The sequence below is a fragment of the Nematolebias whitei genome, chromosome 15 (genome assembly GCF_014905685.2).
Source record: "Nematolebias whitei isolate Nwh7 chromosome 15, NemWhi1, whole genome shotgun sequence".
Lineage (NCBI taxonomy): Eukaryota > Metazoa > Chordata > Actinopteri > Cyprinodontiformes > Rivulidae > Nematolebias > Nematolebias whitei.
The window spans coordinates 3,414,558-3,433,213 of NC_056512.1; the positions used below are offsets into that span (position 1 = coordinate 3,414,558).

Genomic DNA, 18,656 nt, shown 5'->3' on the forward strand with positions numbered 1-18,656 from the left:
GGGGGTAGATGAAGCTTTTGTCCTTGGATACTCATGTCCCAGGAGAAATTTAGATTCAAAGTTCCCGCAGCATGGACTAGACCTTCACATTGACTCGGAAGCTTTACCATGGTCGAAACTGCTGCTGATGTCTTCTTCAAAAGTCGATAAAATGTTCAAATTCAAATTCAATTCAAATTCAAAAATACTTTATTAATCCCAGAGGGAAATTATATGTTGGGTAACTCATCATCATGGTTTCATTAAAGAGTTGTTATAGATGCTGATGGCTGTGGGCAGGAAGGATCTCTTGTAGCGGTCTGTCCTACAACGGATTTGAAGAAGCCTCTGACTGAAGACACTCTGTTGTTGTATGACAGTCTGATGAAGAGGATGCTGAGGGTTGTCTATAATGTTCTTCATTTTATGAAGAATCCTTCTTTGTACAATCATCTCCAAAGGTTCTAGAGGAGTCCCCAGAACTGAGCCAGCCTTCTTTATGAGCTTGTTGATCTTTTTTAAGTCACTTGCTCTGGTGCTGCTCCCCCAGCAGATGATGGCAGAAGAGACAGCGCTCTCTACAACAGACTTATAGAAGATATGCAGCATCTTGCTGCAAACACTGAAGGACTTCAGCTTCCTCAAGAAGTACAGTCTGCTCTGTCCCTTCTTGTAGACGGCTTCACTGTTGCATTTCCAGTCCAGTCTATTGTCCAGGTGAACTCCAAGGTATTTATACTTCACCACCTCCACTTCTTCTCCCATGATGAAAATAGGGTTGGATCTGTTCCTGATTCTCCTGAAATCTACAACCATCTCCTTTGTTTTGTTCACATTCAAGATGAGATGATTGTTTCCACACCATGCCACAAAGCGGTCCACCAGTTCCCTGTACTCAGCTTCTTGTCCATCTCTGATACACCCGACTACTGCAGAGTCATCAGAATATTTCTGCAGATGATAGGAGTCTGTTTTGTACTGGAAATCTGAGGTGTACAGAGTGAAAAGGAATGGTGAGAGTACAGTCCCCTGTGGTGCTCCTGAGTTACTGACCACCTGGTCAGACACACAACCCTTCAGTCTCACAAACTGTGGTCTGTCCGTCAGGTAGTCTTTGATCCAGGTGATTGTTGAGGCCTCCACCTGAGTCTTCTGAAGTTTCTGACAAAGCAAATCAGGCTGGATTGTGTTAAATGCACTGGAGAAATCAAAGAACATGACTCTCACAGTGCTGTCTGCCTTTTCTAGATGACAGTGAGTTTGCTGAAGCAGGTGTATGATGGCATCTTCAACTCCAAGTCCATGCTGTTAAGCAAACTGCAGTGGGTCCTGATATGTGCTTGTTTGTCTAGTCAGGTGGGTCAGCAGAAGTCTCTCTAGGACCTTCATGATGTGGGATGTCAGGGCAACAGGTCTATAGTCATTGAGGACTGATGGTGAGTTTTCTTTGGCACTGGAACAAGGCAGGATGTTTTCCACAACACTGGAACCTTCTCCTGGGTCAGGCTAAGGTTGAAGAAGTTGAAGTTGGTTACGTACTGTAACCCCAGATTCTATGAGTATAGGCATAGCCCTTTAAGAGCTGTCGCTGATGGGTTTTATCCCGTTATGCGAAGCATCACACTGAAAAATTTTGTCTACGCCCACCTGCTGTGTGGGCCCCACCTGGTCTGTATAAGTTACGTTAAGAGCGGGTAATCGGCTCCCAAAAAGCTTTTTTTCTTCAGCCATTTAGGAGCCAGTGAGGCCCGACACTTGAAAGGCTACGTCTATACTCATAAAATCTGGGGTTACAGTATGTAACCAACGTTCTATTTCATATAGGCTTCGCCCTTTAAGAGCTGTCACTGATGGGTTAAGGGCGAAACGGATGTTGTCCTCGCCTCACTGGGTCCATTTGAACACCGTATGAAGCAGAAGCTTGCCCAAAAAACATCTTGTCACTCAGCTGCCCGTGTACGTAATTACGCATTGCGTAATTATGTGTACCATGCACAGACGCATGCTGTGTAACTATGCGCTTTGAAAAGCATGAACGCCCCGGAAAAACTTTCAACGAGAGGGAAGATGTTGAAAAAAGGGGGGCCATGAACCAACTGATTCATGGCTGAACAGTATGAACAGATTAATAATAAGTGAACTGATTATAATCAATTGAACTGATTGGTAACAATAGTCACGAACTGATAGTGACAATAGAACCAAATAACAGACAACTTGTGACTGATAACATCTCACACTGTATTGTAAGCAAACAGATGTGAGTTAAACGGAGTTCCATGAAACAACAATAATCATTCTGTTAAAACACTAAGGACAGAATGTGTCATGGAACGAGCCGTCACATCACGTAGATAAAAGTGAATAAACGAGCAGGGTGTTGACCACGAGGTCGCAGTGCAAATATCTTGCGTTGTCATACCATTATGCAAAGCATTTGAAGATGCGATACCTCTGGTCGAGTGCGCCCTGAGGTTGACAGGAGGCTCTAACTCTGACGCTCTGTAGGCTTCAGAAATAGCCTCACACAACCAGTGTGACAGGTGCTGGGTGGATAACGGGCGACCTACAGATGCATCTCTATAATGTACAAACAAATGTTGAGTTTGACGCATTGCAGCTGTGCGCGCTATGTAACACGTCAACGCCCGCACAGGACAGAGAAGATGGAAAGATGCTTCTTCTTCTGATTGTGGGGGGGAACCCCTCCAATGATATCACTCTTAATTTAAAGAGCTCGTGATGTTTAGGCATAAAACTGGATTCAGTCTTAGATCAGCTGAGCTGCCATCAGCCCGAGTTCCAAGACACGACGGGGCGACAGAGAGGGCAGATAATCTCTCACCCTCTTAGCGGATGTTAAAGCCAGCAGCTGGGCTGTTTTAAAAGACAAGAATTTAATTGGAACCTGATTCAGTAACTCAGACGGAGCCTAGATCAGGGCTCGTAGGACCAGCGTTAAGTCCCACTTTGGAGCAAGTGGGCGTGAAACAGGCCTGCGTCTTTGAACACCTTTAAAAAAACGCTTCATCAGCGGATGATTAAAAGCTGTTCTGACCTTAAAAACCTTGTGACAAGAAGAGATGGCTGTAGCATACGTTTAATCGTGCTGAACGCCAGATTTCTGTCCATCAGCTGCTGCAGAAAGGACAGCACACCTCCTAGAGGACATGAGGTAGCCTATATACCTTCTCTATACACCTTTACAAAACGCTCCATCAGAGGATGATTAAAGGCTGTTCTGTCTCCGACGACTTTGTGACAAGAAAAAATGGCTGCAGCATACGTTAATCGTACTGAACGCCAATTTTCTATCCATCGACTGCTTCTGAAAAGACAGCACGTCGCCTAGTGGACATGAAGTGGCCTTTACGCCTTCTCTGTACACCTTTTAAGAAATGCTTCATCAGCAGGTGATTAAAAGCTGCTGTCCCCGAAAATTTCGTGACAGGAAGAGATGACCGCAGTGTACGTTTTAATTGTGCTGAACGCCAGATTTCTGTCCATCAGCTGCTGCAGAAAGGACGGCACACCACCTAGTGGACATGAAATGGCCTCTACACCTTTCTCTGTACAGCAGAGCTGAAAAGCTGTCCACTTGATGTGAACGGCACCGAGGTAGTTGTAGCACGTGAATCCTGAATCGTACGCACTACATCTTGAGATACTCATCCTCTCTAAATAAATCCGCTCAGCGGCTAGACCAAAGGTGCTGGCCTATTCTGGGTAACTCCTGATCGCTCCTCCCGCCTGGAGGATAGCGTCCTCCCTCCACTGTAGATTCTACGAGCGCCCCGATAACAGGTGTTGTAGGACTGGGGACCATGTTGCGTTCACGCGCTTGGGACAGAAGAGCCGTAAGTCCCTCCTCCTGAGCTTGGTTCAGAAAACCGTGATATCAGAGGGAGTGAGGGAAGTGAAGAAGCATTACGACCACAGGCTGTGAGCAAACGCGTCCACCCCTAACGGTGGTTCGTCTCGTGGGCTCAATGATAACCATAGTTGACATTGATCATTCTCTCATGTTGCAACAGGTCCACAACCACTCGCAGGATTTCTGCCGCGTCCGAGCCATCAGCTCTGGATGGAAGGTTCCCGTGCCGCAAAAACCGTCTTTGAACATCACATCCGCCCCCTGTTCAGAACACAGGAGATGAACACTACTCTGATGGAGAGCAGATTTGGTGTGCCCCACACAGCATCTGTCTCACAATGTGGCACATGGGTTGAGCTCATACACCTTTTGCCGGTTATGTATACAACAGTCACTTGCTGTCTGTGTGAATCAAAACCCTGATAATTCCGTAGCACAGAAGCAAAGTGTTGAATCACATTAAAAAAAAAAAAACATGCGACACTCCAAAAACATTTAAAATGAGCTGCTGTGTGGAGAACCACAGCGCCCCCACAACTCGTTAAATGTATGTGCCTCTGTGGAGTCTGACATGTGTGACGTAGGTCTGCTGATGGAAAACAGCTGATATCACTCTGCCGGTTCACTTGAGTTGCACTGCTGCCATCTGTTGGAAAAACTGGTCAGCAGCAACAGACGTCCAGATAAAGCAGAATTCTCCTCCCTGCTCTGTGTGGCGACTGCAGAGCGGCTCGACGCATTTAATGGAATGTTGTTTCTCACAGTTCAAAATTGACAAATCTAGAATAAATCTCATCTTCCCGGTTTGTTGGGACCAGGGAGTGATGAGAGAGGAACTCTGTGTTTTCCTCTCCTTCTGAGACCCTGGAAATTAAATTTTAATCAGAATTTCCTGAGCTTCTGCGAGATGGGACGAGATCTGTTCTAGAAATGACAGAAAACGTAACTAGAATTCCTACGCACCGGGGTTGGAGCTGTACTGCAGCGTGAATCCCTTGCTGATAATGGTTCACCTATCAGTCTGGAGCATGCGCTCATTGCCACTCATTTATAAAGTTTATAAAGCGGGCACGCATTTATGCTGTGGGCTCACATGCATGCTATGTGAGCTGGTGCGCGCTTAAGGAGAAAGAAAGAACGCGCCCCCGAGCATGCAGGTCATGTGCAGGCTGCCGATGCTGCAGGACGCGGCTCCTCTGTGTTGTGCTCACGTTGGTGCTGCTGCTCCGCGTAACGCTCGGGGAGTGGATGCGCGTATGAGCCGACGTGCACTGAAGAGTGCTCACGTTGGGGAAAGATGCGCGCCCCCCGAGCATGCAGAACCGGCGTAACGCTCGGGGAGCAGGTGCGCGTACTTGGTGCGTAATGTCTCCTTGCCGTGAAACGACGTGCACTTAAGAGTCGTGTGTGTGCGCCCTCATTGCACGACGTCTTAGGCGAGGATTTTCGCAGGGGCGCACGTTTTACGCTGGCGCGGTAGGAAGCAGCATGTGGCGTCGGTTGAGGGCGAGGTTACCACTGGGCTCGGTCTGCAGACACGTTCATTCTTGGCTGTGAATCACGTGCAGCTTTTGAATGATTCATCGAGCTGCAGTGTTAATTCAGAAAACCTTCGAGGATGAAGGAGCGGAGCCGCTGTGAGGCGTGTAAAAACTGTTGACGCCGCGGGAACGCGCGTTTGACACCACTGCGGTGAGAAGCGTGTCGCTCCTGCTGAGAGCGAGATGTGTTACTGGGCTTGTACCACAATCTCACGTTGACGTGAGCGGCGGGCGCTGAGAGCTAAGTGCACGCTCTCATAACGCAGCTACGTATAGGTGAAGGCTGCTCGTGTCGCGGGGGTGCGCATTGGCACCGCCGGCAGTGATTGAACAAACCTTAAAAGGCCACCGGCTCATTCGTGTGGTGTGTGTGTGTGACGGAGCCGCTGTCAGGTCATCCGAGCTGACAGACTGGCTAAAAAGACAATTCATCATAAAATGATATTTTATTCCCACATCGTGTCATCTTACACACATCTAACAAACCGACATATGGTCATCTTCCCCTGAGCTCTGTGTTTTGTTGTCCTAGAGGGCACCCTGTTGGCGAACTCCGGGAAAAGTTGAACTTCCGGATGCCAGGGACGTCTGACGGGAGGGGCTGGCGAAGCAGAGCTGGGAAGGTGTTGTGCAGCCGTGGAACATCTTGAAAGTGATCTCTTGTTGATGAGGGCCCTCCAACAAAAAGCTTTCTGCAGCTCCCCCGAGAGGGAGGCGGAGTGACAAGCCAGGAGAACCTCTGGGACCTCGTCCTCCGGCTGCGATGCGGGCTGGCAGACAGCAAAGGAGGCGCACCAATTGAGGATGACATCAGCTGCCCTGCAGAAGGAGCGTGCGTTTCCTCCCGCCTCTGATGTGTACGCCAACAGCGTAAAGTGTTGTTCACTGCGGCCGTCTGGAAAACGCATGCTGGTGAGCTCGGTTGGAGAGCGGTGTCACCGTCTGGATTACGCTAACCGGAGGCGCGGGACGCTGGTCCAACTTGGACATCTCGCTCCGAGAAAAGCCTCCGTCAGGCTCGGCTCCCGGGGGCACTGAGGGGATTCCTGCTCGGTGAAAACCCCTCTACTCTGGTGATGGGTGCGGATGTGGGAACCGGCGCCTATTTCTACCAGGACCGGCTGCAACCTCGTCCCAGAAGGACGTCATCGCTGGGAAGGCGAGGCCAGAGATCAAGATGACGAGCCGGAGTGGAGCCCAGAAAACCTTCCAGCCAGATCATCTGAAACTGGCGGGAAAGGCGCGGGACGTAAAAATGGTCCCTTCATGTCAGCCGTCTCCTGGGTTAAGCCAGGCAAACTCCAAAGGGTGCCGTCGGCTGGGAGCGGTGTGATCACAGATGCGAAACAAGGTGGGATGAAGTGAGCATTCGCTCAGCCCCCCTCCACCGACACTACGCTCTCCAGGAGGGAATGGGCAGCGGGGGCTGCTGCTGACGTCGCCTGTCCCGGAGGAACCATCCGATTCGCTCCGAGGTTGGCGATAAGAGGAAAATTACAAGATGGCATTTGCTTCGCATAACTGGATAAATCCCATCAGCGACAGCTCTTAAAGGGTGAAGCCTATACAAAATAGAGCAGAGCCACACCGATGCCAAAAAGCAGAGTCCCTGCTATCATAATTTTAAATATATACACGTCTTCAACATCCTCCTGAGACAGGACTGACAGACACATCATCTGCCACACTGCCCACGAATCCATGACATACCTCACAGCGTGAGACTCAGCTGGACACGCCGGTTCTCCATGACCTTGTCGTTTTGATGAAAAAATCTTATCAATAGAGTTGAACGCCCACGATACCAAATCCATAATCTTCTTAATTTATGTTCGGGAGATGAGACCCAGGCACTTCAAATACACAGAGAGCAGAGCAGGAAGAAGGAAAAACGGGGGAGGAAAAAACAGAAGCTGCCACCTCGATCAGAGCCTGGGAGGGAAAAAAAAACATATATATCAAAGTAAAACAACCAGAGTTGTTTACTTTCCAGAATTGAATGTTGATAATTATGTTTAAAACATATTTATCAGATGAATAAACTTAGGCCCTATTTACACGGACACGATGGGGGGGAAACAAAGTTTTTTTCGTATGTTAATTGGAAGAAAAGATCCGCGTTGACACGGTCGTATTTTGGGTTTACATGCATCTGCAAGATTCCCCCCCCCCCCCCCCCCTCCGCCCTCCCGAATCCGCTGTAGTTACCATGCCGGGTCATTAGATGACGCTGTGAATTTTGTACCTTCACCTAATGCGCATGCGTGCTGCCTCGGCACGCTATTTCCTGTGAGCTAAAAAGCTCAGCTAACAACAACTTAACAACAAGTTAAAGCTGGATTCTGGCTGGATTTTAGATAAAAGAGTAGACAGATTTGACGCCAAGCGGGACCGCTTCGTCTAACAGCTCCACACCAGTCGCTTAGTGGACCAGAACCGAGTCACAATGTTGGACTTTACTCCATAATAATCAGTAGCTGTTTTACAGCAGGTAAATCAAATATTCTTAATAATGTTAGCTTGTGTTTACTTCTGTTACAAAACAACCAACTGAGTTTTTATTTTTTCCTGAAAGAAGAAGGAGCTGTCCTTCCACCAGGCGGACCGGTTCTGAACGAGGCTCGGCAGCAGGACGTCAAAGAGAGATGATGAATGAACTATTTATTTAAAATTCCCCTCAGTTCTTTTATTCAGTCCATTCAATGTTCAGTTTAATTATCAGTTTGTGGTGTTGAATAAATAAATAAAATAAAAATTAAACCTGATGTCTTCATTTTCAACGTTAATAGCATGCAATATGTTTAGCATCATTTTAATCACATAATTTGAATTACATAATGTCCAGATAGCTTCATTTAGCTCAGAGAGCTTCATTATATATCTCAAATTTAAGATAAATACTGTTTATTATTATTAAATGTATTATTTAGCACATTTAAATGTTATGGTGCAGCGCAATATGTGCGCGTGCCTCGTTCTATAAACAGCGACATTAGAATTGGATCAGACTGTGTCTCTTCCAACACAGATGTCTGTCACAGAAACCTGGAATCTGACGTAGATTAACTACGAGATTAAAAATATATCCCATCAGTCGTAGTTCTGAAAGCAGTGTGTCCGCCGCCATGCTGATAGAAATATAGCGTCGGTCCGCGCGTGCGTGTGCGCATGTGGTTTAACACAAAGCCTCAGTGGGAGATGTTTACAGTATCAGCGGGGGGGTCAGCGAAAAACCTCCACTCTGTAAGGTGGGTTTAGAAACCTCCGGATTCAAAGAGGGGGGCCACTGGTGTCGTGTAAATGATCAGCAGAACCGCAGAGAGAAACCTGCGGATGCACTCAAAATATGCGCCATGTAAACAGCCCCATAGTTTAAACTCTTTTCAGATGAAAAAACAAAGTTTAAAGCTTTCAACAAGTGTCAACTCGTTGCAATCACTTGACTTGACCACTAGATGAAAATAACTAGAGCGTCGTCTGACAAACGAAGGTTCAAGTGAGGAGGAGGTGTTTACTCTTCTGTCTTTCAAACAGAATGGATCTGCCCACAAAACACACAGCAAAGTGTTTCTTTTTCACTTTAGAAAACAAGGCGAATCTTTTCCTAGCATAAAATGCACTTTCTTAACCGAAAGGAAAAACTTTACTCAGTTTTAACGGGACGCAACTTTCTGCGCATGCGTCAACCATTTACAGCAGGCAAGCTGTAGCTCTTAGCTTCAAGCTCCCAGAGGAAAAACAGAATAACACTTTTTACGCCCAGTTTTCAACTCGAAAACGTAACGGTTAAATCTGACAACTTCTTACTGACTTCATACGAAGCACGGCGGCTTCCAAAACACTTCTGTAGTTTTTTTTTTAAACACAGAAATAAAGACGGAACTGAACGCTTCTATGCTGTACGCCACGTTGCTAAGCAAGCGAGCTATTCAGAGAGTTTTTTACGTCTTTTTTGTAGCTTTGCGCGATTTGACTTCGGCAAGTCTCTGGAGCAAAAACAAACATTACCTCTGTTCCAAAAACAGCGTTATACATACAGGTTAGCTAGACTTGCATTTTCTATAACATGGAGGATTTTATCTGGGATTTTATAACGTTTCACCAGACTGTTTGTGATGACATAACCCCTGTGATCTCCGTTCAAACTCCATCATCAGGAGATGAAAACGTTCACTCTTTAAGGCCTTTTAATCAAATATGCATGCATCAAACTCCGGATTAAATCCTTATCATCAGCGCTAAGCAATGTTTTTAGAGTACCAGTTTTTAGACATTTTAATAAACACAATTCTGAGAAAAATAAACCAGCTTTTACCTTCAAAGATACACAGAAACACAGCGGCTCGGCGGCCACTTCAGCATTTCAGAATGTAAACAAATACAGACCCGCAGAGGTCTGCTCCTCTCCTCCACCTGGCTGATCAGACCAGCGGGTTGGAAAGTCAAACTGTTTCGCTCAACTCAGCCCAAAATTAATCAGCGTGTTAAAAACATTCTTCTGCTTTTCCGTGGGTGAATTAAACGTTCGTTTACAGAGAATGTAGGGGAATACATGTACAGGATATTGGACTTCTGGTCCGGTCAAACCCATACCCTTTAACAGGTTTTGCTCTGGACCGGCCTCACCTCAAACATACATAAACCATGAGTTCTTGTAACAAACTTAATTCCTGTCCCTCGAAGAAAATACGAAGAATCCGTAATTTAAATGCAGTTCTGTATGTTTATTTTCAGTTTGAATTATGACATGAAAATTATGGCAAATATTGAACATGAATATGAACCAATAATATTATTTTAGAAAGTAAATGCATAAATCTGAAGACTTTGAGAAGGAAATTTGATTCAATTTGGACTAAGGTCTAGTTCTTAACATTAAAATTAAGGTAAGTTTATCTCAGATTCATGAATTAAATTATCTAAACAAACTTAGTTGGCACTGTTTCGTGGTCCTCTCATCAGATGGAAGATGTTCATCTCTCATTATCACAACGGATGCATGAAGGAAGCCGGTGGCCCGCTGTCCCAAGAAGGATGTCGTTTCTCAGGGCTGTGGTTTGTTCGGCTCGTACCTTTAGCTCCAGGGTGTTTGAGGTTTTTCAGGATGTCCACCATCTCTCAACTGGACATGTCTTCCATCATATGGCTGTTGTTTCTCAGAGAGTCTCATTAACTCTCCACAACCACTCGTTCCATCTGCTCAGCTGATGATCCAAAGCCAACTTTCCTCATCGGCTGCCATCTCACAACTCCCTTGGTGTTCAGTATACCTGGCAGCAGGAAGACGGGCCCCTTAACTTTTAACCAATCAGTGGGCTTCTTACAGTAGGAGTATCCCACTGTATAATTAATGTAATTAAAATCTCCCTTCTCAAAGTTCTTCAGAGAAGATAATACAATGACCCTTTGTTAAGGATGTGTGACATCATGCTGATACAAACAATATAAGTTTCTTTGAATCAGAACTTCAACTGGGGGTTAACTTCCTTTACTGTCATAGCGACCAGTCTCTGTTGATAAGGCCAAGTGAAGCTCTTTGATCAAGACCGTTCTTCAGGAGTCTCAAGTCAGGTGACTCAACATAGAAGTCAAGTCAAGTCACAAAAGGTTAACAAAGAAACTTCCTGTGTCAGAGCAAGATGCCAGTATCTGTCCCAGATTAGTAGGAAAGGAGAGGGTAGGGGAGACATAGTGACTCTGAGGACATTTGTCTTAAGGTTCTTGGAAGGATGGACGCTACAAAGACATGCACCAGACTTGACTATTTTGCGTCTCCAATGTCCGACCATCGACATGTTCATGCAAAGCTGAAGGGCAGCAGTTGTGTGTCCTTCTTCACAAGCCAGATCCATCACTTTTGACTTTAAAGCTGCATCGTAAGAAATTTTCAGTGTGTTTTCCATTATCGCTGAACAAATTAACAGGTCTGTGCACGAAGCGCAAAATATGGTAATGACACAAGACGTTCTTAAGAAATTAATGCACGTCTTTCTTGGGGGATGGTCCTTGAGAGTATACCTCATTGGTCATTCAGGTTAGACTTATGGTCACATGATGACAGAGTGGGTGGAATAGGGAATTTGAAACCCTGAGCAAGAGTTGTTGTACAGGTGGATACCTGAGGGCATTTACTGCGTCACAAATGCTTGCCCCCAAGAGGGGCGGGATGCTGGGAGCCATGAGTGCCTAGCCTTCGTCAAATGAAAAGGTTAGCGGTAGGAAGTTACTGAGAGACGGCAGGACGTCCATCAAAATAAAATATAAAGATACAACTTGTGAAAATTATGAAGAAAAAAAAAAAACACGCTCCTGCATATAAACCACGGGGTACAAAGTGTAAGAAAAAGTAGTGGCTTGAACACAGCAATTACGGTAAATAAACTGAATTGAATTGAAATGTAAATCTACTCACCTGGAAATACTGTACAGCAGAGGACTCCTCTGTTCTTTCACTAAAAACTGAGTGCTCACCAAGGTGCCCCCGACAGTTCTTCAGAAGGTTATAAAAGGACTGAAAGTCTGAAGCAGAGCATACATCAGAGAGCTTTTAGTCATTTTACTGTTAAAAAAAAAAAAAAAACTGTTCCTGCAGAGTAAAGACGTCTTTATACAACTTACTGTTAAACTTTTTGTTCTTTAAAAACTAGAACATTTATTTTGCTAGTACAACTTTTACACTTTGTGACAAATATATCCTAAAATTATAGACAACCTTCAGCATTCAATCCAACTTTGATCATCACTACTTTGTATAATAAACTTTCACCTGATGGTTTAAAAATTAGAGATTAAGTATATAAAATGCCTTCATGTATTAGTCAGTGCTGTGGTTAGATTCCTTTCAGTGTATTGGTGCTGCTGTGGCTGAGTGGTTAGAGCAGTCATCCTCCAATGCAAGAGTTGGTGGTTCGATTCCACCAGCAGTCACAAGCTGAAGTGTCCCTGGGCAAGACACTGAATCTCTCGTTGCCTCCTATGTGTGTCCATCAGTGTATGAATGTGATAAAGCTCTGATTATTCTTTGTAGAGATCTATTAAAGTACTGTACGAATGGGTAAATGAGGGCACAGAGTATGTTGTAAAGCGCTTTGAGTATCTTGATAAGATAGAAAGGTGCTGTATAAGTACAAACCAGATTCCAAAAAAGTTGGGACACTAAACAAATTGTGAATAAAAACTGAATGCAATGATGTGGAGATGGCAAAGGTCAATATTTTATTCATAATATAACATACAGGTCCTTCTCAAAAAATGAGCATATTGTGATAAAGGTCATTATTTTCCATAATTGGATTCCAAGATGGAGCTGGTGTGTAGGGCTGCCCGTCTCTCGCTCTCTGCTTGTATTTTATTTTTGTTATTTTTACAATGGTTTGTGCAGTGTGCCGAGTCATATTTTCAGTATGATCGTCGGGCACTTTTGGAGCTCCGTACTTTTGCTGAAATTCCCGTGGAGTTTTTGAACAGCGGTCAGCACTCTCCCCCACCGGTCCTATCTGAGATTCCTGCGTTCCTTCTGCGTGACCCTGGCCTTTCTCCATGGAGGAAACGTCGCAGACGTCGTGGGAAGCGTGCAGGGATTTTGGTGAAACTGAGGCAAAGTGTGGATTATTCTAACAGGACTCGCTCTGGATCTGATCATCTCCTCTCTGACCCGTGGTGCTCCCGGGGCCCGGCTGCTGGCCAGCTGCCCGCGCGCTCAGTCCATGGAAACACCTGGAGTTGTTTACCTGTGCGCCGCACCAGCAGACCAGGAGGAGCTGTTCTTCATAACCTGCGCCCGCTGGCGCGCGCGTCTCCCTCCACGGCTGTGCCTGTCGGACAATATCAGGATGTGTTTAATCAATGCAAGGTCTGTTTCCAACAAGACGTTTATCCTCAATGACTTTTTTAAAGATGAGGAGTTGGATTTTCTGTTCGTCACAGAATCTTGGATTTCTGATGGTGAGTCCAGCGCCCTGGTGGAACTACTTCCTCCGGACTGCGTATGTTGCAATGCCCCGCGGCCATCAGGTCGGCGCGGGGGCGGATTATTAACAGTTTTTAAAGCAAACTTTGCGTGTAAACAGTTGTCCATCCCGGTGTCCCGCGCCAGCTTCGAGCTGAGCGCCTTTGAACTTGGACACTCTCCTCCGGTCCTGTGTGCGCTCATCTACCGCCCACCTCGTTCTAAGGACTTCATAAATGAATTCTCTGACTTTTTGGCTGATATCACACAAAGATACACTCACTTTTTGCTTATTGGTGACTTTAATTTGCATGTGTGTTGTCAGGAGAAGCCCTTAGTGAAGGACTTTCTGGATTTATTGGACTCTTTTGGCTTAGCTCAGCAGGTGAGCGGCCCCACCCAAGAACATGGTCACACGCTGGACCTCGTTTTAACACGCGATGTCTCTGTTTCTAATTTGAAAATCGGTGACAATGTTTTTTCAGATCACATGCCTGTATTGTTTGACTTCACCCCCCCTTGTCATACTGCTAAGACGTGCGTTCCTGCACGTACGCGTTCCATTAACCGTTTCACTGCTGCTCGTTTTAACGAAGGTTTTAATTCTGAGAGGATCGAACAGTTCCCGGTGTCTCTTACCACTGAGGAGCTAACCTCTCAGTTCAACTCTGCCTGTTTAGATGTTCTGGACCGTGTTGCTCCCCTTAAGACCAGAAAAACGAAACTTAAATCAGAGCCTTGGCTGAATGACGTCACGCGAGCCGTTAGGAGGCAGTGTCGCAAAGCTGAACGAAAGTGGAGGAAGGACAGGCTCCAGGTGTCTTTTCAAATGTTAAGGGAGAGTTGGCGTCACTATCAGAAAACCGTTAAAGCTGCCAAATGTAAATTCTTTTCTGATTTAATTGTCTCAAATTCCCACAACCCCCGAGTTCTTTTCTCCACCCTGAACTCAGTTCTACACCTCAGTGAGCCTTCACCTCTGGAAGCCTCAACTGAGCTGTGTGAGAACTTCCTCCATTTCTTTTTAGAAAAAGTGGCAAACACCCGGGCACTCATTTCTCCACCAGCTCATGATCTGTCTATCCCTTCTCAGTGTGTGGCTGTGTTTGACCACTTTGAGCCCATCTCTCTGTCCTCTCTGGAGCAGGTAATGTGCAGCATGAAGCCATCTGGTTCCCCCTTTGATGTGGTCCCCCCTCGACTACTAAAGGAAGTTTTTCCTACCCTGGGTCCTTTTATCCTCACTATTCTGAATAGCAGTTTATCCTCAGGTGTGGTGCCAAAGACGTTTAAACATGCTGCTGTCCAGCCCCTCCTGAAAAAACCTAACCTTGACCCCTCAGTCATGTCCAACTTCCGGCCTGTCTCCAGACTCCCATTCACCTCTAAACAACTGGAAAAAATTGTGGAGTCTCAGTTGAAACAGTTTTTGGGGGATCACGCTATCCTTGAGTTATTCCAATCTGGCTTCAAATCTCTCCATAGCACTGAAACTGCTCTACTGAAGGTTTTTAATGACATTTTCATATCCACAGACGCAGGTGATTCTGTGCTGCTTGTCCTATTGGACCTTACATCTGCTTTTGACACCATCGACCACAAGATCCTCATTTCTAGACTGGAGCAGTGGGTGGGCATCACAGGGTCAGCCCTTAAATGGTTTGGGTCCTACCTCTCTGACAGAACCTTCTGTGTCAATATCAAAGATTTTAGTTCGGCATCGACAGCGCTCCAGTGGGGGGTACCGCAGGGGTCCATCCTCGGTCCCCTTCTCTTTTCTTTATACCTGCTGCCACTAGGTGCTATCTTCCGCAAACACGACATACCCTTTCATTTCTATGCCGATGATTGCCAAATTTACTTCCCCCTGAGGCACAGAGGCACACGCTCTATTCAGCCTCTTCTTGACTGCCTGGCTGACATCCGGGACTGGATGGCTTTAAACTTCTTAAGCTTCAATGAGAAGAAGTCTGAAGTCATGCTGTTCCATCCCAGTGGCTCACTCATGAACCATGACATTGACCTTTTCTCTCTAGCCCCGCTAGAGAAACAAAAATCTGGGGGTGATAATGGACCCGTCCTTAAAACTCAACAGTCACGTAAACATGATGGTCAAATCCTGTTTTTTTCAGCTGAGACGGCTGTCTAAGCTGAAGCCTATACTCAACAAAAAGAACCTCGAGACAGTGATCCATGCCTTCATAACATCTAGGCTTGATTACTGCAATTCACTTCTGTTTGGAATCAGTCAGTCCTCCATTGCTCGTCTACAACTGGTCCAAAATGCTGCAGCCCGATTTTTAACTGGTACAGGCTATAGAGAGCACATCACGCCAGTTTTGGCCTCCCTGCACTGGCTACCCATTCACCTTCGGATCCATTTCAAAATTCTCATGTACGTTTTTAAATCACTGAACAGTTCCGCCCCATCCTATCTCACTGATCTTCTGCAGCCATATGTCCCACCGCGCTCTCTGAGGTCAGCAGACCAGATGCTTCTCTCAGTCCCAGAAACCTGTCGTAAGCTCAGGGGTGACAGGGCTTTCTCTGTTGCAGGTCCACGACTGTGGAATGAGTTGCCACTGAGTGTCCGGCAGGCTCCCACACTCTCAGTCTTTAAGTCTCGCTTGAAGACCCACTTCTATTTGCTTGCCTTTAACACGGTGTGATTTGTTTTGGTCCGGTCTGTTCTCTACTCTGTTGGCCATTTTAGTTAGCTTCTGCTGCTATTTGTATCTGTATTTCTATTTTATGTTTTCCTGTTCGCTGTGCATGTTTGTGTTCTTTTGTACAGCACTTTGGTTGGCCTTGTTGCTGTTTTAAGTGCTATATAAATAAATTGGTATGGTATGGTATGGTATGGTATAATGTAATGATAAAAATGAAACTTTCATATATTTCAGATTCATTGCACACCAACTGAAATATTTCAGGTCTTTAATTGTTTTAATACTGATGATTATGGCATACAGCTCATGAAAACCCAAAATGCCTGTCCCAAAAAATTAGCATATTTCATCCCACCAATGAAAGACAAGTGTTTTTAATACAAAAAACGCCAACCTTCAAATAATCATGTTCAGTTATACACTCAATACTTGGTCGGGAATCCTTTTGCATGAATGACTGCTTCATTGCGGCGTGGCATGGAGGCAATCAGCCTGTGGCACTGCTGAGGTGTTATGGAGGCCCAGGATGCTTCGATAGCGGCCTTAAGCTCATCCAGAGTGTTGGGTCTTGGTCTCTCAACTTTCTCTTCACAATATCCCACAGGTTCTCTATGGGGTTCAGGTCAGGAGAGTTGGCAGGCCAATTGAGCACAGTAATACCATGGTCAGTAAACCATTTACCAGTGGTTTTGGCACTGTGAGCAGGTGCCAGGTCGTGCTGAAAAATGAAATCTTCATCTCCATAAAGCTTTTCAGCAGATGAAGTGCTCCAAAATCTCCTGATAGCTAGCTGCATTGACCCTGCACTTGATAAAACACAGTGGACCAACACGAGCAGCTGACATGACACCCCAGTGACTGTGGAAACTTGACACTGGACCTCAAGCAATGTGAATTCTGTGTCTCCTCTCTTCCTCCAGACTCTGGGACCTTGATTTCCAAAGGAAATGCAAAATTTACTGTAATCAGAGAACATAACTTTGGACCACTCAGCAGCAGTCCCAGGCGAGATGCTTCTGACGCAGTCTCTTGTTCAAGAGTGGCTTGACCTGGGGAATGTGGCACCTGTAGCCCATTTCCTGCACACGCCTGTGCAAGGTGGCTTTGGATGTTTCTACTCCAGACTCAGTCCACTGCTTCCGCAGGTCCCCAAAGGTCTGGAATCGGCCCTTCTCCACAATCCTCCTCAGGGTCCGGTCACCTCTTCTCGTTGTGCAGCGTTTTCTGCCACACTTTTCCCTTCCCACAGACTTCCCACTGAGGTGCCTTGATACAGCACTCTGGGAACAGCCTATTCGTTCAGCAATTTCCTTCTGTGTCTTACCCTCTTGCTTGAGGGTGTCAATGATGGCCTTCTGGACAGCAGTCAGGTCGGCAGTCTTACCCATGATTGCGGTTTTGAGTAATGAACAAGGCTGGGAGTTTTTAAAAGCCTCAGGAATCTTTTGCAGGTGTTTAGAGTTACGTCGTTGATTCAGATGGTTAGGTTAATAGTTGTTTAGAGAACCTTTTCATGATATGCTAATTTTTTAGGACAGGCATTCTGGGTTTTCATGAGCTGTATGCCATAATCATCAGTATTAAAACAATTAAAGACCTGAAATATTTCAGTTGGTGTGCAATGAATCTGAAATATATGAAAGTTTAATTTTTATCATTACATTATGGAAAATAATGACCTTTATCACAATATGCTAATTTTTGGAGAAGGACCTGTAGATGACAGATCAAAAGTTTAATCTGAGTAAATGTAACATTTTAAAGGAAAAATATGTTGATTCAAAATTTCACAGTGTCAACAAATCCCAAAAAAGTTGGGACAAGTAGCAATAAGTGGCTGGAAAAAGGAAATTGAGCATATAACGAACAGCTGGAAGACCAATTAACACTAATTAGGTCAATTGACAACATGATTGGGTATAAAAAGAGCTTCTCAGAGTGTCAGTGTCTCTCAGAAGCCAAGATGGTAAGAGGATCACCAATTCCACCATTGTTGCGCAGAAAGATAGTGCAACAATACCAGAATGGTGTTACCCAGCGTAAAATAGCAAAGACTTTTAAGTTATCATCAACCGTGCATAACATCATCAAAAGATTCAGAGAATCTGGAACAATCGCTGTGCGTAAGGGTCAAGGCCATAAAACTCTACTGGATGCTCGTGAGCTCCGGGCCCTTAAACATCACAGCACCTCAAACAGGAATGCCACTGTCAAGGAAATAACAGAATGGGCTCAGGAATACTTCCAGAAAGCATCGTCAGTGAACACAATCCACCGTGCCATCCGCCGTTGCCAGCTGAAACTCTACAGTGCAAAGAGGAAGCCATTTCTAAGCAAGCTCCACAAGCGCAGACGTTTGCACTGGGCCAGGGGTCATTTAAAATGGAGTGTGGCAAAACGGAAGACTGTTCTGTGGTCAGATGAGTCACGATTTGAAGTTCTTTATGGAACACTGGGACGCCACGTCTTCCGGACCAGAGAGGACAAGGATAGCCCAAGTTGTTATCAACGCTCCGTTCAGAAGCCTGCATCACTGATGGTATGGGGTTGCATGAGCGCTTGTGGCATGGGCAGCTTGCATGTCTGGAAAGGCACCATATGTGTGTGTGTGTGTGTGTGTGTGTGTGTGTGTGTGTGTGTGTGTG

At 45.6% G+C, this 18,656-nt stretch overlaps 1 protein-coding gene across 1 annotated transcript in view; it reads right to left on the minus strand.

Moving 5' to 3' along the window:
• The window catches only part of carm1 (coactivator-associated arginine methyltransferase 1), a 175,304-nt gene that overhangs the window by 136,366 nt on the left and 20,282 nt on the right, over positions 1-18,656 (minus strand). The window contains exon 3 of the mRNA XM_037689301.1: positions 11,807-11,913. Coding sequence (XP_037545229.1) covers positions 11,807-11,913 — 107 coding nt within the window. The remainder of the gene's footprint in view (positions 1-11,806; positions 11,914-18,656) is intronic.